General features: G+C 40.1%; 1 protein-coding gene across 1 annotated transcript in view; it reads right to left on the reverse strand.

Moving 5' to 3' along the window:
* Positions 1 to 19,315, reverse strand: part of LOC140313050 (zinc finger matrin-type protein 4) — a 56,125-nt gene that overhangs the window by 21,731 nt on the left and 15,079 nt on the right. Inside the window, exons 2-5 of the mRNA XM_072390993.1 lie at positions 17,815 to 17,931; positions 12,816 to 12,908; positions 6,814 to 6,991; positions 2,833 to 3,090 (exon numbers count right to left, since the gene is read on the reverse strand). Coding sequence (XP_072247094.1) covers positions 2,833 to 3,090; positions 6,814 to 6,991; positions 12,816 to 12,908; positions 17,815 to 17,925 — 640 coding nt within the window. The 5' untranslated portion in view covers positions 17,926 to 17,931. The remainder of the gene's footprint in view (positions 1 to 2,832; positions 3,091 to 6,813; positions 6,992 to 12,815; positions 12,909 to 17,814; positions 17,932 to 19,315) is intronic.

Below are 19,315 nucleotides of genomic sequence, written 5' to 3' on the forward strand. Positions count from 1 at the left end.
CACGGTTCTGGGATCTGGGTCACAGTGTGTGGATGGAGGACAATATCTAACATGACACCACTTAAAGCCTCCGAGCCACTGTGGGCGGCAACATGACTCATGCTTTTAATATGATTGGCTTCTTGAGATGATGGTTTGTGTCACGGCACCTGGAGCACACAGTGAACGGCACGGCTTCGGCTCTCAGAGGATTTGCATGTGCTTGGCAAAGCCTGTGTGATGTGTGCTACGAGTGCTACTTGTATATGTGTGCTGCGGCAGGATGATGTTAGATGAAATCACATACTGTAGGATACAGAAAAAGCAAAAAAAGCAGTGCCTGTGCCAAATACTATTCATTATTTCATTAGTGGACCCCTCTGGCAAAAGTGTATGTGCGATCGTGTGAATCTATGTCATCTTACTGCTTGGAAGTGTTTGTGTGGGAGACAACGACAAAGGGAGTGAGAAAGACGTAGGAATAAAACCTCAGGACTCGCCTTGATAACTTATTCAATCTATGTTTTACCAATGAACAGAAATAGTATAATTTCTTCCTATTTGACCATTCCAAGTATGTATATATGTGGGACTGTTATGTAGCTGACTGATCCTTCTCCAATGTGAAGTGTATTAAAAGTTGAGTACGATTATCCATGCCAGCAGAGGTCCCATGACTTTTTTACACATTGCAATGCTCACACTAACAAGTGTGAAAGCTGTGCTGTAATATGAGCAAGCTGTGACCTCTGACAAGCGACATGGAAAGTTAAGACTGTGGCAAACAGAATTAATAAGATGTGTCGAAGTTTGGCTTTGAGATTCATGGCTCGTTGCAAATGGACAAAGTATTTGCTTGGGTTAACAGATGATCACTTTCGAAAGGGTCGAAGAGGTTTGGTCTCTAGTATCTATGCTTTGCATCAAGACCCAGCAATTCTGATAACTCAATTTACACTGATGCATCTCTGTTGAAACTTTTTGTTGGGCTCTGCTTCGTGATTGCTCCCTAGTTTGAAACATACTGCAGGCTTTTTAACGTGCATCTGACAACATATTCAGCTTATCATGTAGAAATAACATAGATGATAGAGCCGACTGAATTAATATAACGTTCGATACATGAAAGTGTCTTGTTTGCACCTAAAATCAGGAAGTCTGTGTGAAAAATGTTCTATTTGATTGAATATTATGACCTTTTTCGAGTGACCTGAAATCCCATGAAATCGTGGATATTGTTAAAATATCACCAGCAGCCATTTGAACCCCCCCCCCCCCCCCCCACACACACAAATAAAAGATTTTTCATTGTAATTGGCAGTTTTTACCTCAATGTAATGAGATAAGTAAACAAAGAAAAATATATTTTCCAAAAGGTCAATGCACCATATAGCCTGAATCTCAGAACGGATGCACCTCACCAGCATGGGGTGTACTAGAATATTGTACAAACCGTGCCCGTTGAGAGCTTGAGTGTGTGAAAGCCATATCATCTTTATATCATATTAAGAAGCAGGAGCAGAGAGTAGCTACTATGCTGCAGATGGGTTCACAAGGTTGGCAAGTTTCACTTTTTCAAAAAGAAATGAAAAACATTTAAACTGCAAACTCCAAAGTATACACACACACACACACACACAGGAATACACACACACAAAGCTAATTTCTATGTCCTCAATCTGTTTTGGCATTGTTAACAAACATAATGGTTTGGCCTACTGACCTTCAACAGAGCTTGAAAGAAAATACAATGTTTTGTTTACAGAAATTGGCAGGCGGTCTGCAGGGACATGTAAACAAATATTACTGATGTCGAACTGCAATTTATGAAATGTTCGACAGGAGAGTTCCTACCACTGTGTGGATGAGTGAATAGTTTCGGTATTATTGTTGCAATGGAAAAAAAAAACCTCACAAATAAAATTCCCTTCAAACTAAAACATCTTTAGGCAACTACAACTGATTTTTTTCAGCTCTCTAAAAATAGACGACTTGCTTTAATTTGTCTGCATGTAAAGAGGACTTTCATTTTTCATAGCAACTGTAATGTTTGGTATTTTTACCCTCTCTGTTCAAGCCTGATACAGGGTAACTGCAGGGATATATACAGAAAAGAACAAACAAATGACTATGGTACATGTGACTCTTGCTTAGTTGTCTCAAAACACTGATTTTCTTCTGTTATATTTTCAGAACCATGAACATTTCGTTGCTATGTATCAATTGGTTTGTGTGCATGTCATAGCAACATAGTAGAATAAAAAGAAAGTGGGTTGCTATGTGACCTGTGAAGTCTATCTCTCACATTAGGCTATCATTTATTTATGCATTCTATCTCCGCAGCCAATCTTAGTTATTTTAGAGACCCCCACCAAGCTCAGACTGTGACCCAACTCTGACGAGCCTCATGCCGAACAGCAAATCTTCACAATTCTCAATTTAAAGGTTAATATAGAAAGGTAATGAAGTCATCTCTGCGACATTCTTTCTTTACAAAATACATAAATAGTTGAGCAAACATCTAAACTGATGAGAGATGAAAAAAAAAATATGATTCAGTGATACTTCAGAATAGGTAGTCATGCATATCCAAATTTTGGGAAGATGTTATTTTTACAATAACTGGCCGCTGATGCTATATTTATCTGTGAATAACTGGTGTGACTTACATTAGTATGAGATCTGTGAAATGTACACCATATGCAAGGACTTACAGTATGAACATTTAATCACCCACACTGCCTGAGATCTTGCATTTAATCACCCACTTATCATCTTTCCTCCGACAAAGTCATAGCACCCTTGCTGCCCTTCATTTGTCACTTTGGTGGGCAACGGTCTCAAGAGGCTGACCTGTGCTCTCCGTGGCATCCAAACTTCCTGCTAGCTGCTCCAGAAGACGTGCCCTGGCTGCGTTCCTGCGGTGTTTCTTCCCCTCGTAGTGCTGCTGGGCCATCAACGGGTTGTTGAACCAGGCTCCGCACAAGCAACAATATTTCCCAGCCTCTCTACCACCATTTCCACTGACCACTGCTGTGGGCCAGGGAAGGGCGGGGGGAGGAGGGGGACACGCTGCAGGGTCTGTGGGCAGCGGGGTGGAAGGTGAGGAATCTGGGGAGGAAGGGAACAAGAAGGAGTTAGAAAATGAGGAATGAGGTGTGAAGGATTGCAGAAGGAGGAAGAAAAGGCAGAAGAGAGGAGGGGAGAGTGAGGGAGGATATTAACATTAATTCACATGCAAATGGAGGTGTAGTGCAAAAATGACGTGAAATGAAAATATTTTCAGCAAATTACCTTGACAGAAAAATGTAATGCATTCACATTCAGACAGAATCCCACACAGATGAAGTTTAAGCTACATGCCTGCACACTCATTCTGTGCATTCACATTAAGATTTCTGGGTTTTATATTCTACTCATCAAGTGTGCAGGCAAATGGATCACTGTAGGCCATGTCTGTGAAAATAACATGAGAATTGGAAAGAGGCCATCTGCACTCCAGGGTCCAGTCTGCAAGTGCCGGCTTCCTGCTCACATCTACTGTATTTCTGAACCCTCCCAGTTCATATTCTTTTTTCAACCTTCCTCCCCTCATCTTCTCTCTTCACTGAGGGAAAGAAAATAGGGAAATGGCAGACTTCCAGGTGACCCGCTACTCATGACATGGCACTGGTTACCATGGTGATTGCCCATTAATAGCTTACGGGCACTGACAGGACGTTGGTTGTGCCTCTTGCAGTGAAGACTGTGTCTGTGCGTGTGTTTGGGTGGTGGACTGTATGTGAAATTTTGTGTGTGCGTGCATGAATGAAGTCCCAGAACAGGCTGCCTGCATTTGTAAGGTACAGTACATGTGCCTAAAAAAAAAATCATTCTCGGAGGGGGTTAGGTCCACAGCCAGATTGTGTGAGAAAGCTTATGATGCCAGATGGCATGTCCAAATGTGCCGATTCACCATCCACTATGTGTCAGTGATTCTAGAGTATTACCGACTGTAACTACACAGACACAATGCCTCATGTTTAGACATTTTCTATCAGAAACAAAATCCCACTCACGCGTGCTTTCGAGCACTAATTAGTCAAATCACTTATTTTGCAACAACCATCAGCTCACTGATAACAAATGTAGAGCATACAGGAATTATTGATCAGCGATAATGAGTGGGGTGAGGTGTGCTAGCTTTGTGTGTCTTTTTGTATGTGGGCCTGTGTTGACCTAACTCCAACCCTGCGAGCTCATTGGCTGCTCATACCTTGATGTGTCTTCAAGCTCTGTTCACATAGTTACTGTATCTATGGCTGCATCTCTGCTCATCACACCAACCACACCCACTCATAGTCATATTCCCTTTGCTTTTCATCGTCATACCACTCCAACTTCTGTTTTATTGAATTTTTTTTTTCCTTTTTTCCTTTTTTTTTGTTTTGCTATTAACCTCAAAGACAAAGCGGTCATCAAATCTCTGGTTGGCATTTGTGTGCGTTTGTGTGTTTGCGCTTGACTGAAGCTCCTCAGCTCTGACAGCTCTGTGGAGCAGTCAGTGCTGAGCAGCAACAGGGAGAGATCCTTTAATGTATTTCTTCTCTCCATCCCTTGTTTTCCCACCATTTCTCTTCTCCTGACTGTGATCTCTGTACACTGGAGCAGAAGTAAGGGTTTTTCATGGAGCGGGTCACAAGGAGTGTGTATGTGAGTGTATGTGTGTGTGGAGGAGGATGGTTTGAAGTTTGTGTTAAAACAGGACGTGCACAGGGGATGAATCTTAAGCAAAGAATCTACTTTACAACTCTCAAGGTTTTCTCTAATACAAAAAGCCCTTAGTTTCTATTGATGATATTTTTTTCTATTTTCTCATAGCGTATGTTAGTGTCCATGTGTCCTGACATGCAAGTGAATGTATCAGTCACCGGGCTTATGTGTGTTTCTGATGATTGGTGTGCAGATGTGTATGTTTCTGTGCCCATGTGGGCACAAGCCTGTCAACTTTGCTGCGCATCTTCTTTAGAGCGCTCCTCTCAGAGTGCTCACAAAGGGTGGCTTTGACTTTAATCTCTCCTGAAATCCCCCTCTTCTCTCCCAGGTCACTCTCTTTCTACTTGCGCTTCTTCTCTTGTTTTTTTTTCCTCCAGGTCCCACTGTCATAAAACCACGAGCACTCCACAGCAGTGGGAGTATAAAAGAGACAGTTTTCCAAAGTAGGACAAAGTTCAGTAAAACTCACTCAGGGGCTTGATTATAACACTCCAATTTGTAGCAACTGTGTGTTTATAGCTCTGTCAATATGAATTTCCAATCCACACATTTATATAAATATATGTGATATATATATATATATATATATATATATATATATATATACTGTATAAACATATACTAAAATAGCAACTCTTCAGCAAACATGTTCATGATTGAAAAAGGTGGATTCTTTTATTTGGTATAGAGATTCATTCTTCAGACTTTTTTTTTTCCGCCTCATCTTAAGTTGGAAGTTTCTACTGAATCATGCCTAAAGAGCTCCAAATCCAGGCACTTTGAACTAAAAATAGATGTCAGTTTAGTGATACACATTGTAAAAAGCGGATATCCGAATTACTTGTCTTTACAGTAAGCGGACACAAGTTGTGTTTTGACAAAACTGATTAGCTTGATGACAGACTCTGGCTGGAGAAATAAACTTTGAACTCCAACAAAGTCACCAGTTAGCAAGGGTTGAAAGGACTAATCATGAAAGTACCAGTTTCAGGTCAATAGATTGATAGGCTGCTTTCAAGTTTAACCCGAATGAGAATGATACAGATGATGGCTAACTTGCCAAAAAAGGTTTTCTCTTTTTTTCTCCAAAACTGTACAGGCACTTTATCAGCACCTGAACATCGTCAGCTGCTTCATACCTGTGATGTCATTGTAAAGAAAATAGCACTGATGGAAAAATTCTCCACATCATGAACATATTTCAATTTGTGGAAATCAGTCTTATCATAAGAGAAGATTAGATTAATTGTCTTTTTGTTAGTCTACATACATCTCTTTAAAATGGTTCATTCTAAAAAAATTGACATATTTAAGAAGGCACAAACCTCTTTGCATATATAAGATCTAACATCCTGTGGCGTATCTGGGTAACTGGTAGTATGCCAAAAGGTACCCGAATGACAGTGAGAGGAAAAAATCCCAACTGTGAGTCAAGTAACCAAGTACTGAGTATCACCTGAATAATACCATTCCAGTCCATTTACAGTCCAACATGGTGATGGCATCATTGTTCTGAGGAAATTTTTTTTCATTGACAGGCAGTGGTAGAATAATCAAGATAGAGAGATGGACAGATGCTGGAAAAGTCCAGAGAAAATAACTTTTCTAAGGATGAAGGCTTCCATTTCCATAGAGACCCGAAGCATACAGCCAAGAAAAACACAGGAGCGCTTTCAATAGACCTTTGTGAAAGTCCTGATGTCTGGACTTAAACTCAGTAGAGTATCTCTGGAGAGACCTGAAAAAGGTTGTTCAGTGCAGTGGAGCTTGAGTGATTCTGCCAAAGAGAATTGGAAGATATTTTAAAAGGAAAGGTGAACCAAGCCTGTGGGATTGTCAAAAGAAAACTCTTGCCTGCCACTGCTGTCCAAAGTACTTATATCAATATCAAGTGAGGTGTCTGAATATTCGTGTAAATTGAATTAAATAAATGTTATCTTATGATGAATTTGAAAACTGTGGAAAAGATTTACTCATATGGAAACTTTAAAGATACCTCCACGATGTTAAGTATTTGGCCGTGTGAGGTTCATATTGTTGCTGACTTACTTAAACAATATAACAAAAGCTGTGAGATACCTGTGTTTGTAGGACTGGACATGGCTGTGGGTAGGTTGGGCGGCTCCCCCAGCACCAGGCGGACTCTCTTGGCGTGAGTTTTGCCCTGGTAGTGGGACTGGGCCACAATTGCGGATGTGAAGAACATATTGCACAAAGTACAGCACTTATTCCTGTCCACTTCTGTTTCTGCACAGTCCTACGGGAGAGACAGAGGGAGAGATTGCAAAAGAAAAATAAATGACCAGGGAGCAGAGGGTAAGGGAGGTGAGAATGAAAAGAGAATGGTGGAGGTGAAAAGAGGTAAAAGCGAAAAAGAGAACAGAGGCAGCAGGAATGGCAAAAAGCTGAATGTACACTTTGCAGTGAACCTAGTAGGCTTTTTCTCCCTCAAACAAAACCACATACAGGCGCACACAAAAGGTGGAGAGAGGGATGATCAAATATTCATCTGTCTCTCTGGGCTGAGATTGTAGCTTGGCCTTTTCACTGTTGCTGGTTCATTACTAATGATGAGGTTTGGAATAAGGGAACACAAACATACAGACATATTCATGTTTCTATTTCTTTATTAGATACTTCAGATTTAAATTCATGTCTTAAAGTTTTTTTTTTAAATAATTGTAACCCTAAGTACTACTTCCCTAATCATATCTTTTAACCCTAGCCTCGATTCAGCTTGTCATTTCCAAATGTTCTGATTTACAATGACTCATTTCTTGTCCACAAAGGAAAGATGGGTCCACACACTGCCATTGTGTAAACTGATTTATGTGCCCACAACATGTACATGTACACAGTCACGCGCACAAACACGTTAAAGCTACTTTCCATCATCTTTTCATCTTTTCCTCTTTGTTTCTTTATCAGAGCAAATACAAAGTGAAAATGTGCTGTGGGCTGCATGTCAGGAAAATAACAACAATCCAGTCATCTTTTCAAAAATAACATCCAATTGGTGCTGGTTATTGATCAAAGTTTGACATTTGCCTGTAAACCTTGCCACAACAGTCACAAAATGTGAACAGAATGAACTTCAGAGAAAAACAAAGATGGCATGTCACGTGTGTGAATCTACCTCAGATGAACAAAAAAATGTATTGCACTGTAATTTATATCAAAGATGAACGATCCACATGTAGCATAGACACATGGACACTCTTAGTATGTGTCTTCTGAGCTCCTTGTAGTTCCAGTTAAGGGAGAGCTAATTGTTCTGTGGAATACAATAATATATTAGATACTTGTATGCTGTCAGACTAGTGTTGAACTAATCCTTTCTTTGCTTCAGTGTTACGAATTGAGGTAAAAGATTTTCCCCATGTTAGGTTTTTTTTAGAACTGAGATAAGACAGACCTCTTGTGCTAGTGATGCAATGACTGAAATTTGATGGATGATTCTGACTTTTACAATCTCTGAGCCACCAATTCCGATTTTCTCACCAGGAGCTTTACTTGACATCATACACAAGCATTACCGTAACATTTCCATAATGGAGATTCTTTACTTGTAAGGGCATAGTAAACGACTGACTATTAATAACTGTGCCAAGTACAGTGTTAAAATACTCACTATGGTATTTTCTCTGTACGACATATTGAAGAATATCTTAAAAGCAGTTAAAGCACAGTTCCAGTTGCTCTGTTATTCTGATATAATGTATTCCCATTTATCTCTTCCTTCTTTCCTTTCCTCTTCCTTTCCTCCCTTTCTTTGCGCTGTCTCAATATAGGTGACAAATCCAGTTTCACAAGAGAACTTATTTGCAACAACAGACTACAATAATAATAAAAACAGTTTGAAACTCCATATCTATATGAGCGGGTGCATGCTGTGTGCATCAGAAGAAGTGTGCATGTGTGTGTCTTATGTCAACCCTGGTTAGCATCATGGACAGTGGATGTGAGACTTAAGGACACCTTTACCTTCCAGGCTTGGCTTTGTCTCTCAGCTCTCCCCTCTCTTCCTCTCTTGCTTTTTGTCTTTCCGCCTTGCCTTCACTCTTAGCATTTTTCTCTTTCCCCTTCCCTCCTTGCATCCTCCATCTCCCTCTGGGTACCAGTCTCAGTGACTCTGTGTGTTGTGGGATGAAATATTTATCTGTATTGGCAGGCCCTCGCCACCCCCTCCCCACCTTGCCTTCTCCCGCCTCGCCTTCTCTCCTCCCCTGTGTCTGGCCCCACTGTGATCATGTTAAAGGCTTGCTATGAACTGTCCCACACCTCCCCCTCCATCACCATTAGTAACTGAGTTTCTTTCTCAGTTGGTATGAATTTCTTATTACCACATGAAGCAGTGCCCAATGCAGCCAAACAATGATCTTTATTAATAACTAGCACAGGAGACATGCTGAAGTGTCTGTGAGAAACAAGTCGTACTTCTCTGTTCTCCTTTTCTTTTTTCTCTCCTTTCTTACTCATAGAAAGAAAGGTCCTTAGTCTGTCTTATCTCCTGTTCCTTCATCTTTCTTCCCCCTCATCTCACCTCCTTCCCTATTCATCCTACTTCCTCTCTTGCCTACATTGTCTGCTTCATACCTGCCTAAACATGACCGTCTAAATGTTGTTTTATCAAAAACTTAGATGAGGAAAACCAACATCAGTGGGCTCATGTCTCACCACACTGTCAACGTGTCTGTGTGTGTGAGTGTGTGTGTTTTTTTTGTTTTAAAAAACAAAGAGCCTGAGATGATCTCTTTGGTGGCCTACAGGGGTCTGACCTGTCAGAACACATTGAAAAGTAAGAGAAGCAGTCCGCAGAAATAGTACTGAAACAGAGAAGCATCTACTTGAAACAATGTCAGATATTACACCAGGGATATAGTGACAGTGTGGGGAAAGTGTGGGTGACTGACATATGAGTAACTGCCAGCTTATTACAGCTGCCAATCGGCTGCACCACTTTAAACAATAAACACCCTCTCTGACTCACTGTTTTCCCCCATCGACGTCTCCACCGAAGTCTCCACCGAAGTCATCCACCTTTCAGTTTCTTCATTTTTGACTCACTACCTGTCGCACCTCACACATCTGTTGAGACTCATCTGCATGCGGCCTGATTGTTGTGTGTGTTTGTTTTTGTGTGCCCATTTTGCACGTATGCCTGCTCACCCACTGCCTGACAGTGACGTCTGTATCGCTGAATATTTAGTGTTTTTGTGTGACTCCATCCTGCTCATACACCTAACAATAGACTCCTAATTAGCTGTGTTTATCTTCTTCTCCTTCTGTTTAGCTTTTTCTCTGCTCCTCCTTGCTTCTCTCACTGTTCTGTGCTGAGGTGCTGTGGGAGACATTGCTATATATACACATGGGGCTGCACAGCGAAACAGACGCTCTCATTTGGAGTTAAAAGAAGCTCTGAAAGTGTGAACTGGTAGGAACGATAGTGCAGACATATTATAAAAGGAAAATAAAAGGTTATGAAAAACATTGTTTCATCAGTTGCCCTTTACGCAGGCAGAAAACTTCAGAGACAGAGCAGAGGGAAAAGCTGATCGAGTCTCCTCCTCTTTCACCGGGGAGCACCTCTATGACCTACTTTTTCTGTTTGTTCTGTGACAAATGCCTTCACCTACACACAAACACAAAAACCTCAAGGCATGGCATTTTACTCTGGCATTTCATTCACTCTGTGAAAAACCTTTTCTGCAGCTCCCACTGGACTGCACCATGTCAATCAGTATGAAACTGAGGGGGCAGAAACACTGAAAAAAGATGAAAGAAAAGAGTTCATTCCAAACTGTATGGTGTGGATTTCATCTCTGTTCATCTGACATCAGTTTTCCAGCACTGTCTGATAATCAATATCATCTCTCTGTGTGAAGGGCTGCGAACAAAGTGCTAGCTGTGGTGCTCATGCTGTGTTACAGTATGGCAGATGAGGGAGGGGGGGGGCGTTTGTCTGAGTGTGTGCACATGACTTGTTTATGTGCATTCAGTGTCTCGTATGAGATAAAGGCCAAGATGGGCTGAGTCATGTCTCTTTGCACAGATGGAGACGCAGGTGTGTATTATTCTACAATATATGTGAGTGTATCTGTGAACCAATAAGCTCATGACACATTATATTATGAGTGTAGACTGGAGTGTTGCGCTTATTTTAGGAAATATTGAACAGCTTGTGGAGGAATCCAAGAAGTGTTCAGAATTTTAAGTCCAAATTTTACCAATTTGTTCATTTAATTTTTGCTCTTTTTTGTGGTTGCTGTCTCAAATTATTCAGTTTGACTTTTTTATTTTCATTTTATTCTTTTTGAAAGGCACAAGTTGCAACTTTGCTTTACCGGAGCTGTTTCTCGGCTGATTGAGCAGCATCGGAAACCCATTTTCCCAGTGGCTGTCTGAGGCTGACCTTCACGCCCACTTCACACAGAGATTCTCCAGGTATGTGAAGGTCAGGAAAAGTAAGCAGAGGTTGCCACTTTTAATCTGTAGAAAATTTGTGAGGAAAAAACTGAGAAATGTAATTTCGGAGAGACGGCCCAAAATGCACATGTTACTCTCCTCTCACTTAACCTTTAAGTGTTTTTCTTAGAGACAGTTTTACACTATGTGACGATTACATTGTCTGTTTGGATCAGGAATTCTTTTAGAAGATACGACTAATACATTATAATGATAAATGTGCTGTTAATAGAATGATGGAAAAATAAATATCTTTTCTTTTGTACTTTTCCCCAATAAACTTTTGTCAATAAACTACTAAAGTCAATATGATAACCATAAAGTTTCATACTGTTAAACCAGTATATCACTAAGCGGATGCTACTTTAGCTCCCTATCATAGATATATATATATAATAATTTAGTAAAGAGATTCTTTGGATACACATGGATGTAAGAAATTGTGTGAGTAATTGAACGCAATTGCGGGCTATGCAGGACCCAGAAGGATCCCGGGGATATGTTTGATTAAACATAAAAAGTAGTAACCATGTACTCATGTGTACTGAATAACTCCTATTGGCTTGGCTTTTTCTTTTTTGTTTCAAGGTCTGTGTTTGTGGATTACCCTTACTGGATTTAATTATGAAAATTAAAACAAAACAAACAAAAAAGCTCCTCTTAGTTTAGTCTGAGGACAATTGTTTGCACCATGAAACATTACTTTACAAGATCTTTAGCTTCTCATGGCTCTTATGTGAAAGTCACTTCTGAAATCTGCACTTTGAATTTCCTGTCCATGTAGAACGGTCCATCACCCCCTCAAGGTGACCGGCTTTGCACTGTGGTCCAAGCTCCTGGCTATTGCACTGTTTTTGGAAACAGTCCACCACTTTTCCCCCTCAGTTAGTTTGATAAGCTTTGTTTTTTCACCAGCTGTGTCCCCAAAGTGTGCGCTTCACGTATTCTCTGTCTGTATTTGCATTTTATGCCAAGTGGGACAAGCCAGATAAATGGGCTCACAGTGTACAATAGTAAATCTCCCTCTACAGTACACAATAGACTATTACACATTCACGCTCAAATATACACACGTATCAGCAGCAGCAGCAGCAGCAGCAGCAGCAGAATACCTGTTTTTTGCCTCATGTTTCAAGTCCAACAATTGACTGCAGATGCAACTGCAACCTCAGCATTTGCTAAAGCTGCAGAACCTAGAAATGGCACCAAACACAATAGCATTTCTATGGCACGTGCACACAGACAAACACATGAGCATTTGTAAAGCAGTGACCTCCTTAGCTATGTCCTGCAATAGTCAGATACAGAGCTACTTGGCGGCATCTGCTTCCACTAAATCTTTCCAGACACACAGCTAAGGCATAACCTCTCTTGAGAGCACAACTACAGATGAAACGAGTATTCCCATTAGCAACGTTCCTACTTCGGTAGTAATATGTAATATAAGTATAAGGCTACAGCTTAAACAAATCTTCTCGGTAAAACTGTAAAACATACACGGTTCATCCTCAAGTCATTAAGGTCACAGATCAAATCCTAGGGTGTGCCAAAATGTTACCAATGCATTCTATTAACACAGGCACATGCAGACACACATGGATTGAGTATGAGCTTACCGGGTTATCTGGCCTTAGTCTTTTGGAAGGTGGCCCTCCATCTTCAGGGTGAAGCATGTAGAACAGCCGTACCTTGTTGGCATGTTTCTTACTCTGAGAGAGAGAGAGACAGAGAGAGACAAGAAGGAAAGTCAGCCAGTTGGCAAAGTGAGTTTTGTTTTACCAAGTGAGCCAAGTGGGAAAAAAAATCAATGACTGCCATTCCACCTTGGCAACTTCCTCCATGCTTTTATCTGTGTTTAAGCTGATGATGCTAGCAGACATTTTTCTCCCGGTTTTGTGAGTAATGGCTCTGGCTGGCCTAAGCTTTCTGGAAGCCTGATTAAGATGGTGAGTAGGGGAAGTGGCGATGGAGGGGAGTGAGAATTATTTGCTTCATGTGCAAACGATGAGACTTCAAAGTGCTAATAGCAGTAAGTAAATAATTAAAGTGGCAACACTTATAATCAAACTGAAACATTGATGGCTTGGTTCTTTAAAGATACACAGAAACTGCAATAGGATAAAGAAATATTTGTTGTAATTAATTAATAAAAAAAAAATCTGGAGAAGACATTTTTAACATGAAATTAAAGATTGCAATGTGTGTGCAGATCAATAATAAACTGCTGATAGAAGTGTAAGTTATGTAAGCACACAATTATTTGTTTTATTCTTACTTTCTACCTATTTGGCATTCCCTTCTTCCTGACTGTGCTTTGCCTGTGTAACATAGCTTTAGACTATCAAGGTACGAGGTACAATAAGGAGGAATGCACACAAGTGTTTACATGAAAGGATTGTGAGCTGTTCTTGAGGCTGCTAAGTGTCACTTTAAAGCAGAACAATGAAAATAACTGAACACACTGCAGCAGAGAGATGAGTAAATGCATATGTGATTAGTGGTATGCTCTGGCCTACACACTTGCTTACTATCTACAAGCTATTGTTATCTATAATTTCAAGTCAAGTGCTGACACATCTAGCTTGATTGTACCACAAGTGAAGGTTAAAAAAAACACACAGTTGTATGGCAAAGGTGTGCAAGGATTCAAGTGAAGATTGTGATGATAACAATCACCTGAGAAGAAAAAAGCAGAGCTCTAGATTGGTAGACAGATACGATGAAATGCAAAGGATGTTGCATGAATTAAAACTTTAAAGTGTAAATGGTTATCATGGCTGAGAAGCACACAAAGTAAGCAAATGGGAAACTCTGACAAGACACTGCGCTTGCTGCTCCAATGCTTCTATTGGATCTTTGCCCCCAGGAGAAGAATTTCTCCCCAACCTCACAAGCCTCCTCACTTGTCAGACGACTGTTAATGCATCTTGTCAGAGGGTTTGTGTGTATTTTTGTGTGTCTAAGTGTATGCTTGTGTTCATAGGTGTATAAATGGTCATGTGTTTGATGGCCTTGGGATATAGGCTAAAAGCAGGACCTTGCGTCACCATGGCTACCCTGCAACAACCCTCAGTGCTCACCCTACTTTAATGGACATCGCATGCCTCACTCGGTCTCTTCTTTCTCTGTTTTTACCACGTGGTGAATCAAGTTGTGGGAGACAGACAGGGCAGAGGACAACTTTTTAAAAATATCTGCCACTTTGTGTTTGTGTATACCTACAGAACAAAAGACACACTGCATTCAGAGTAATGATCTGGCCAACAGACAGATGTTTAGGGAAAACAGTGGAGTTTTGAGGCTTCCCATCTTTTATTTACTGTTTTATTTGCTCATTGTAAAACATTTCCTTAAGCCTGCTGTCTCCGTGTGTAATATAAAAGAAATTAATTTGCTGAATTAATTAATCTGAAACATCATAAAGGATTTTTTAAATTAATTTGTTCTTTTCCTGTCTTAAGACCTTTTGAATACAATTAATTGTAATAAAGGACAACAAGTCTAGTGCTATTCCTGCACATACTGTCTCAGAGTTAAAACCATATTGGTCGGATAAAAAACAACTCAACAGAAATTAAACACGTTTTCAATACATTAAGCGACAATGGTTTCTTTTCATACTAATGAAGCGTAGCTTCCCACAGAATCAAATTATACTTGGGTTATACAGCGGTTGAGGCACGGGTATACTATTTTTAAATAACATTTACATTACAAAAGAAGCTACAGGCTGAATTGTGTGATTTTTTTTCTCTCTCTCTCATTCACGACCACATCCTTTTTAGCTGTCGCTTTCCTTATTCGTTCTCCAACTCACTGAACAGATTGCATTCGAGCAGTCAGTCGCAACTTTTACTTCAAATGAACTGCTGCTTCATCTGGAGCATGGCTGCGTCATGGTCATAACAATAGCACTCCTATAAGAGGTCTTCCCTCTCTAAAACTGAAGCGAAGAGGGGCAGCGTAAGGGAAAGGAAGTCTTCTACAGAAAGTAAATAAAGCTTGTTTAGAAGGTTATTGCAATGTGTTTTACTGAAAACACATTGATCTCTAAAAACCACTGAGTCTGATTGGTGTCAGCGTAATCCAGCGAGCACTCTGGCTGTGCAAAATAGTATACTGACGTGTGTATTATGAGGGTAAAGGCCGATGTAACCCCTGTTTGTGAGAGAGAGGGGTGAAAGCTCAAATGAAGCACTACATTCAACTCTGCAAGAGGAAATTTTACTGTTTGGTTGTAAAAACTAAAAATAGGAGAGGCTGGCTAGATATATTTGGGCAGCTGTTAATACAGCTGGGTGGCCCAACCAAGTATTGACCTTGTATGGAAAACCATGTGAAGATAAAGTTATGGCTTTTGCTAATTGGTCTTGCTGGCATTCAACAAGCAGAGAAAACCATCTAATCATTCAAGCTAAGACTCATGTTACACAAGTTAAGTTGAAATAGATATTTCAGATCAAAGTTTAGGGTGTGTGAAATATACTAAAATATCATAAATTCCATGGCCACGTATCATTGATTAATTTGTCTGAACTCATGTTACCAAGTCCGGTAAAACAATTAGCCTGCAGCTAAAGGAGTGGCTGGGATTACACAAGTGCCTCAACAACATGGCTTTTGGTGAATCTCTAGCCAGATGGAGAAGCACATATATGCCAGTGTAAAACTAGACAAGATTCTCACTGTATGCAACAGGGCAACTGTTGCATGATGAAGCAGCCACGTATACAAAAGCCAGTTCACACCCAAATAAAAGGGCAAGTGGACAAACCGGAAGAACACTGACAAAATTAAGCTTACATGGAAGGACTTATGAAGTCAGTAAAGATAAATTTCAACACAGGATGCTTTACCTTTTCTGTCAAATTTGAAGCTTTTCTTCAAAGAGAATCACATCTGTTCTCTCTGTTCAGCTTCTGTGGCACAAAAGCATTTAATGATTCAGTGTAACACCAGACCAACACAACGTAGACACCTGGCAATAAAGTTAATTGCAGAAGTGTCTGCTGGCTGAACAGGAGGATAAGACAAATACTAATGTCATGCCCCCAATTGCCCAACAGCTTTCAAATGGGAAAGAGTCAAAACCAAAATGTACTCCTCATGTCCTGACAAAGGTCTCTTGAACAGAAGGCCATACGCTGTAGGCTCATTCATATAAGGAATATTGCCATTACCAGCCCAAGGCCAGTCTTGGTCTTTCTGTCTTGTGCTTGACAGAGTGTTTATGTTGTTGAACTGACAGTCTTCTGGGAGGATACAGCAGAAGTGGCACAAGAACAGAGAAGACTGTTGCTCCAGTGCTGCAGCAGAAGAATGAGGCTGGGAGGTCTCGCTGGAGTGAAGTGCACAGGATATGTTGCTAATTGGAATGGGTATGAGACAGACAACCTGGTCTGATCAACCCATGAATTACTTGTCTCACCAGAGGCTGACCAGCTGTAAGGAACTGAGACACACAACTGAAGATGTGTCCAAAACCCATTAAAGTTTGTACTGACCAACAGCAGCCCACAAGTGGGCTAAAGACGGTGTGATAATGGCAGGAGTTGTGACGGTCCTGGATGAATTTTTAAAAGAATGTTCATAGAAGAAACATTTTTTCCTAAAGATGAAATACATGTGAATTTTTTTTTCTTTTTAAATTAATCAGTCCAACTGACTAACAAATTAACAAATCAAGATAATAGGTAATCTTATAGGTATTTTATCAAAATAACATGCAATGGTGGTAAATAAACAAACGGTCACCTGTAGTTTGAAGCAACACATTAAATTTGACATTTATGAGTGAAATGTGCACATGTGGAGTTACCTGATATTCCAACAGAATCTAGAATGCCAAAGTTTCCTGCCTTCATATGATTTCCTGCCCTGTCCTTTTGATCTACTAACCCCCACAGAGATTTTTTGCAATGGGTGACACTGATGACATCCGGTGACTCAAATAGCTGCTGTCTGCTCTCCTCAAGTCTGTGTTTTTAGCACACTCATAGGATGAGGGACAGAAATAGATAACTATCAAATGAAAGTGGTAGGTGCACGTGTGTGTAGAGACATACACGCTGTTGTCGTCCTTGCTTAAGTCTCTCCAGATAAGGGCCTTGTCCTCATTAGTCTGCTTGTTAATCCCAGTTGTGTCTTGTAATCAAGGACGACCTCAATACATTACACCCAAGGAAGCACACATACATGTGTGGTCGTACACACACATGCACATAAATATAGATTCTAGTTAAATAATTCAAGGGCTGATGATTTAATGGGCATCCATTATTTTACTTTTAGAAAGTCTACTGAAAAGGTAGACTACATTAAAACAAAGTGAGTGTCTGCAGTTTGTTTGTGTGCAAGTAACTAGCATTACCATGCTGCATTAAGTCTATGTATAATGGATGAGCAATGTTTTGAACAGCACAAGCACAAATTGGTACAAATAAGGCTGTTGCAAAGTGTACAGTGCAGTGCAGGGATGTATCAGAGAAAGCGGTAATCGTAGCAACATTTTTGTTGTACAGTGCATACGAACCTCTGTGTGTTCCTCAGTTGAATCATGAATATTTACTTGCAACCTGAGAAAATACCTCCAAAACTGAGCAGAGACGGACTCACCTCATAGTGAGCGGTGCGCTGGGACTCGGAGATGAGCTGGGCATTGCAGATGTTACAATAGCTCTCTGTGAACAAGCCTCCATCCACGATGCCCGCAGACTTCATCTTCATCTGAGACTACACAAACACACACACACACACGCCCAAACAGATGCAAATATGAATACGATTAACATGCAGAACGCAATAAAATGTCAGTGAAGCTTACAGTGTGTGTGAGAAGTGTAGGAGCATGCAAATATCTCGACTTAGAAATAATTTCCCTTCAAGATGACAGATTCATGATGACAGTTGAGCCCAAAATACGTTGATCCTGTCTGTCAGAACATCCTCTCATGGCTGAGTTTGGATCCAGTCTTAGAAACCACGGCCAAGTGTTGCAAGCATGTTATTCTTATAGAGGGTCAAGGTGGCTGTAATCTTAACTACATACTGCTCCAAAGGGGGCTTATAAAAACACGACATTTACTCAGTGCTCATATTTACAGTTGCATTTACATCAGTCCTGCAATATAACGAGTAACACCACAAATAAATGAAAAAAAGAGAGAAAATGATAAAAGAAAAAAATTAAGAAATTGTACAGTGGTTCACAAGGTTCCACAGCTGTCTTCAATATCTAACATAATTAAAGCTTTGTAGAAATGTAAGAAATTTAAGCTCTTTAATTCAAGCTCAACCAACATATTATCAGCTATTCTTATCCAGAGAGTGAATTCTGTTTTTGTACTGAATTTGTCTTGTTTGCCAAGTCAAAAAGAGAACAGAGTTCTCTAATCAAAGCATTTTTATTTAGAAAATGTATAGTTTAACAAAAAAATGTTTTTTATTCTTGATTTGTTTGTAATGTTTGCGTGTGTATAAGCTCTAAATCTAATTATGCAATGAAATACCTTACCTGACGCCCTCTATTCTGATTCAGGGTTTCCATTGTGTATCCATGAAAATGAATCGTAAATCAGCCTTTAAATGTTTGTAGATACAAATATTCATCTTTGCCAGGTCGTGTGCGGTAATTTACAGGGAGTGTCTGACACTTATATGGCTCTAAAAATGTGTATCTTTATTGAAGGTAAACAGACATTTATATGAATTTCTGTTTGCCAGCACATACACGTACAAGAGCTATGAATACCACTGAATCACCACAGTATGCCACCAACTTTGTTTTACCGACATAAGCTACTCAGTGATCACAATAATGCTTTTTGTTTTTCACCAGCCACTGATCTGATTCAGATGCAATTTAACAAGAAAATTGGACAAAATGAAGCTGCATCTATTCTGAGCGTAGACCTCGGCATCCAATCAAGTGACCCAGAGTGGGGTGATTCATTTGTTTTGTTTGTGCGAGTTTATACAAATAACATTTTTATTTCATAAATTTGCAACTCATGAGCATTATATATAAAGCAAATAAATCATGGTAACTTCAGAAATAACAAAGAAGAGTTTGTCTCTTCACTCAGATGCTCACGAAGGATGTACAGAAGACTAATGA

This window comes from Leuresthes tenuis, unplaced genomic scaffold (genome assembly GCF_036924035.1).
Source record: "Leuresthes tenuis unplaced genomic scaffold, fLeuTen1.0.hap1 SCAF_8, whole genome shotgun sequence".
Classification (NCBI taxonomy): Eukaryota; Metazoa; Chordata; class Actinopteri; order Atheriniformes; family Atherinopsidae; genus Leuresthes; species Leuresthes tenuis.